Genomic DNA, 5,524 nt, shown 5'->3' with positions numbered 1-5,524 from the left:
TTGAATAATGACGTCAAAAACCCATGACAATTTACAATGCAATTGATTTTGTTTTTATGCAATATTTTATTTTGGAAAATTGTGATATCCAATTGTAAATTTTCATATTGAATTGTAAATTACAAAATGAACTAGAAAAGTCGCATTACCTGCGAAAATGCTAGTGTGAATGCATTATCGCGATAATGCGGTTGTTGTAAATTGCGTAAATTGCTTAAATTTGCAGTAATTGCTTAAATTGTATAACTTGCATTAAGTGTTTAAAGTGTGTAAAGTGTGTAAAGTGCTTAAATTGCAATAATTGCATAAACTGTATTAATAGCTTAAATTGCGTAAAATTATGCAGCTGTGTAAATTTGTGTAACTTGTGTAATTGTAAGAATGTCTAGTAAAAGCATGAATTTCCTGAACATTCTGGATGTGTAAAAATTGCATAAAATGCTAAATTTGCTTAAAATGTGCACAAATTTGTGTAAAATTGTGTTAAATTGTTTGATTTTGTGTAACTTGTATGAATTTTAACAATGCTGGAAGTACAAGCATGAATTTCTGGACATGCTGAATGTTTTAAATTGCTTGAATTGCATAAAGTGTGTAATTTGCAGGAATTTGTAAAAAAATCCTAGTAGTTATAATGGGGCTGAAAAAACGCACAAATTGTGTAACTACGCAAAAACTGTAAAGTGCACAACTACTAAAAATACAAGCAGTAATGTCCTTAATGAGCTGAACGTTTTGATACCTAGATTGTGTAAATCGCATAAAGTGTGCTTGAGTTTTTACGTGTCAAAAAACGTACGGAAGAAAACGTAAAAAAAGAATCTCAATATTGAATGCATTCACACAATTATCATTTTGCAAGCCTGATTGAATATTCATTCATTCATCTTCCAGACCGCTTCTTCCCTTTCGGGGTCGCGGAGGTGCCGGAGCCTATCCCGGCTACTGATGGGCGAAGGCGGGGTACACCCTGGACAGGTCGCCAGTCTGTCACAGGACCGTAATCACTCACACATTCACTCTCACATTCACACCTAGGGACAATTTAGAGTCACCAATTAACCTATGAAGCATGTTTTTGGACGGTGGGAGGAAGCCGGAGTCCCCGGTGAAAACCCACGCATGCACGGGGAGAACATGCAAACTCCACACAGAAAGGTCCCAAATCCCCCAGCCGGGATTCGAACCGGGGCCTTCTTGCTGTGAGGCAAGAGCGCTAACCACTGCGCCACCGTGCAGCCCCTGATTGAATATTGAATTACAAATTGCAAAATGCACTCTCAAATTGCATGATGAATTTGCAAATTGAATTGTCAGTTGAAAAATCCATAAAACTTTGAATTATGACCTAAAAAAACTTCCATAAAATACTTTACAACACTTGAAATTCCAAACATTTTCATATTGAGAGATTACATTTAATTTAAATCAGTATACATTGATCATCATTCATGAAGAAAGAAATGTGACATCATACTGACTGGATATGCATGTGGTTTATTTGAGGATTTGAATGAAATAGAAAAATCTTTGCAGGGCAGTGCTGGTGTTTTTGGGGTGTCTTCTTTGGTTATGGGGTGTCGGATCTAGATGATGCCAAACTGGGCTAGTTCGCTCAGATCTGCATCTCCAAACTCCTCCCAGGGGCAGACGACAGCAGAATCTGCAGGCCGAGAGGGCAACATAAGACCACCTTACAGCGGGGAGGAGTTTTACTGAAGGCGACTTACCGTCAAACGACTCCATCCCCGGCAGGCCGCTGTCAAAACTACAGGTAGAAAACAACACAGGTGAGTTTCTGCAGAGCAGCGTCTGGACTGAGAGGACGCAGCTGTGCTCACCGCTTCTGTCCAGGTTTGGGGGCTTTGCTCTTGAACTGCCTGCTCTCCGTCTGCTGGAACTCTGAGGAGGCGGGCTTGTGGCCTCCAGCTGCTGCTGCCGCTGCTGCTTCTGCTGCTGCTGCATTCATCTTGGAGAGCTGGATCACACAAAATAGAAACGTTAGCACTGCTTTTCATATCGAATGGCTCAGTTTTAAAAATTGCTTAATAAGATTAATATAGACTTTGAATTTGGAAAATAGATTCACATTATTTTTGGTTTTTGCCATTCCAGAGAAAGGCATCTGTGAAGAGAAGTCTCCTGTTATTAGATAAAGCAACAGGAGGTGAACCATGGCCTTTTCCAAGTCTGACTATTTAACTTGTTACACCTCCTGACAGCGTTTCACTGGGATTCAAATGAGTTCTTGCCTAAATCTGGGGAATTCTAACTCAGTTTAAGTTTAAGTTTAAGTTTATTAAATTTATACGGCGCCTTAAAATGACCTCAGTCAAACAAGGCGCCGCACATTAAAAGTTCAAAGAACAATAAAATCACGGCTAAAAAGTTAAAAACAGATAAAAATAGAAATAAATTACATAAAATACATAAAAACACCAGATTAAAAACAAAGATAAAACAATAAACAATAAAACACACCAGCAGAACAGAGTCTCATACAGTGTCAAAAGCCTGGCGATAAAAATGGGTTTTAAGAAGTGTTTTAAAAATGGACAGTGAGGACGCCTGCCGAATGCTCAGTGGTATAAATAAGTATAAAGAAAAGAATCAAAGTAAAGTTTGGATGGTGACTTAACAAAGTCAACAAATCATTGGATAAATGTGACAAAACCCTGGTAAGCTATAGAGTTTAAGCATTGTGGACCGTCTCTAAAGACGAAGAGGTCCGTGGATAGATGAAAACTTTTTTTGTTTGTTTTTATTTTGCAATGTCCTCAAATATAGGCATTTATTCTGTCTTTATCTTAGAAAAACTGCTGATTTATTTATTTGGTCATCTAATAAAAAAAGAAAACAAAAACTGAAATATTTGATCAGTTGAAGCTCCTATTTTGCCATCTGTAGCAGCTTTGCTTGTTACGCTCAGGTCAATTCTGGTTTGTGGACAAAAAGGAGCTAAAATTCAGAAATTTCAGAAAAAGCAACAGCAATTTTTCTTCCAACTAAACAGGATTTTTTTCTTTAGTTTAAAAATTTGACCCTATCTGATCTCAAACCACCAAGAATAATTTAAAAAAGAAGAAAAAATCTGTTTAACTACATTTCAAACTGCTTCTCTGAGAGAAAAAAAAGGACTTACTTGTTTAGCTTTGCGTCAGGAGATTTGTGTTCGGAGAAAAACTGCCAAAAAGCAGATGCAAGACAAAGAAGGTAAGTCTTCTTTCTTCTTGCAGTCTTTCTGAACAGTCTCCTCATCTCCAGACCTGCCCTTATATGCCTGCATGGATCGACAGCGTCATGCAGCTGAGGAGGATTTAGGCTCACGGATTAGTGGAACAGCTTCATCATCATTATCCTTGAGGGAAATGTTTTAATGAATGATTACTTTTACCTAGATGTTTACGAGGAACCTGACTAATTGGCTGTAAAATTAGGAAGAATTTCATTTTTAAAGATCCCGACCTGGTAGTTTTTCAAAACTCTTTGATGAGAAACCCTCAAAACAAAGCTCCTGATCAGTTTGAAGCTTTATTTACTGTTTTATCAGGTTCAATAATTCTTCAGTATCTGATATATTTAATAGAAATTTCTGGAAATGCGTACAAGAAATCCCTAAACTCCATATTTATATTACAGAAATGAGCAATGAGAATCATCACTGGGACCATAAGGCGCATATAAACGTCTTAGATTTTTTTCAAAATGTGCGATGCGCCTGTGGGGCAGTGTGCCCTCTGTGTATGTTGTAAGGCGAATGTTCTCTGAGAACATGAGAACGTTAAAGGGGGATGTGTGGGTGTGGATTGTGTATAAAACAACACGTATGTGCTTTATGCAGAACATTGCTGTTTTAACAACCCTGAAAATGGCAAAAAGACACGCTTATGAAGCTCAGTTTAAAACAGGGGTCTCAAACTCAATTCAGCCGGGGGCCGCTGGAGGCAGAATCTAGGTGAGGCTGGGCCGCATCAGGATTTTCACAAGAAAATCGCTGAGAAAACATTCCAATGTTCTCAGATATCTTTGTTTTTAACACAAAATAATGAATAAATAATAAACGACATGTATAGATCTTTGTGCGTGTAGATTTATATACAAAAAAAAATAAGGGTAGTTAATGTCCGTTTCTGAAATAGTTTATATTGAAGATTAAACTTAAGATATATTGCTAGGGGGTAGGATTAAAAAAAGTTTTTTTCAACTTCTTCCTATTCCATTTAGAACTACATAATTGAGGTGTAATGTTTTTATATATAATTTATATAGAATTTTCTGTTGTTGTTTTCTTGTTTTTTACCATGTACATTAAAAGATGAATAAAAAAAAACAAATAAATTAGTACTAAATAAATAAAATAATAATAAAGACCATACAACAGATACAGACAACTGAAGAAACCACATATTGACTGACTGACTAGAGAAAACTCATTATTTTTGTTCAGTTTCAAATATCTGTATTAACAGCTCCTCCTTCAGAGTTAGAGAAGCCCCGGTAACGAGAAAATCTTTGAAGGATTTAATTTTTTGTAGATTTTTGTAGAACTCTTCTCACAATAAATAAATCTGACCTACAGTGGTGGACAAAAGTGTTGGTACCCCTCAGTTAAAGAAGGACAAACCCACAATTCTCACTGAAATCACTTGAAACTTACAAAAGTAACAATAATTAAAACATTTTGAAAATTAAACAATCAAAATCGGCCATCAATTTTGAATTGCTGATTAACATAATTATTTTAAAAAACAAACTAATGAAACAGGCCTGGACAAAAATGATGGTACCTCAATAAAAGATTGAAAACTATTTGACCAGAGTGACATGATTAACTCAGGTGTGTCCTTTAATTGACATCACAGGTGTTTTATTTATTGTTACTTTTGTAAGTTTCAAGTGATTTCAGTGGGAATTGTGGGTTTTTCCTTCTTTAACTGAGGGGTACCAACACTTTTTCCCACCACTGTATATGTCTTCCATTCATTGTAGGTGTGGGGTGCTCGCGCGCGCCAACTGCATCAGTGCGCATTCGGTCTCAGCTTTCCATGGGGGTTCTATTCAAACGCGCGTAGCAGAATATCGGACTTCCACTTGCGTTTACATGGACTGGAATGTGCGCCAACACAGTCGGTGTGTGAACCTTAAAAGTCACAGACATGCGCACGCAGGCCCGAGCCAAGCTCGGGATCACGTGTCTGACCGGTGGGCGCAGCGGATCGCCGCGCTGGGCGGGCTACAGGTTTGCGGCTCGGAGCTTGTGGAGTTCTGGTTAGGAACAGTCAGCACGTCAAAAAAACGTATTCCTCGACATCATATCTGTCTCTCATTCATTCTGAGAGAGATATCCACAGACGGAACTGGTAGCCCCTTCGACACGCGGCGCGGCGACAGCAGCAAATTCCCCGCGCGGGGCACGAGAATTTGTCACACAAATCCCATTCGGTGCTTTATGGCTCCTCCTCCTCCCAGCTGATTGAAGAAATGAATGAATGAGTGAGGAGGTACTGGACAGACCGCCGATGTC

At 38.2% G+C, this 5,524-nt stretch overlaps 1 protein-coding gene across 1 annotated transcript; it reads right to left on the bottom strand.

The window, feature by feature from the left end:
* Positions 1-1,476: 1,476 nt before the first annotated feature.
* On the bottom strand, positions 1,477-3,425 carry LOC112144878 (retinal cone rhodopsin-sensitive cGMP 3',5'-cyclic phosphodiesterase subunit gamma). Its single transcript, XM_024269725.2, has 4 exons — positions 3,143-3,425; positions 1,842-1,978; positions 1,731-1,768; positions 1,477-1,663 (listed from the first exon to the last, which is right to left on the bottom strand). Exons 2-4 carry the CDS (start codon positions 1,967-1,969, stop codon positions 1,587-1,589), a joined length of 243 nt encoding a protein of 80 aa, XP_024125493.1. The 5' UTR covers positions 1,970-1,978; positions 3,143-3,425; the 3' UTR covers positions 1,477-1,586.
* Between the last annotated feature and the right edge of the window lie 2,099 nt (positions 3,426-5,524).

Source organism: Oryzias melastigma, linkage group LG5, assembly GCF_002922805.2.
Source record: "Oryzias melastigma strain HK-1 linkage group LG5, ASM292280v2, whole genome shotgun sequence".
Taxonomy (NCBI): domain Eukaryota; kingdom Metazoa; phylum Chordata; class Actinopteri; order Beloniformes; family Adrianichthyidae; genus Oryzias; species Oryzias melastigma.
The sequence above is the reverse complement of the archived record's forward strand: the minus strand, read 5'-3'. Positions and strand labels throughout refer to the sequence as shown.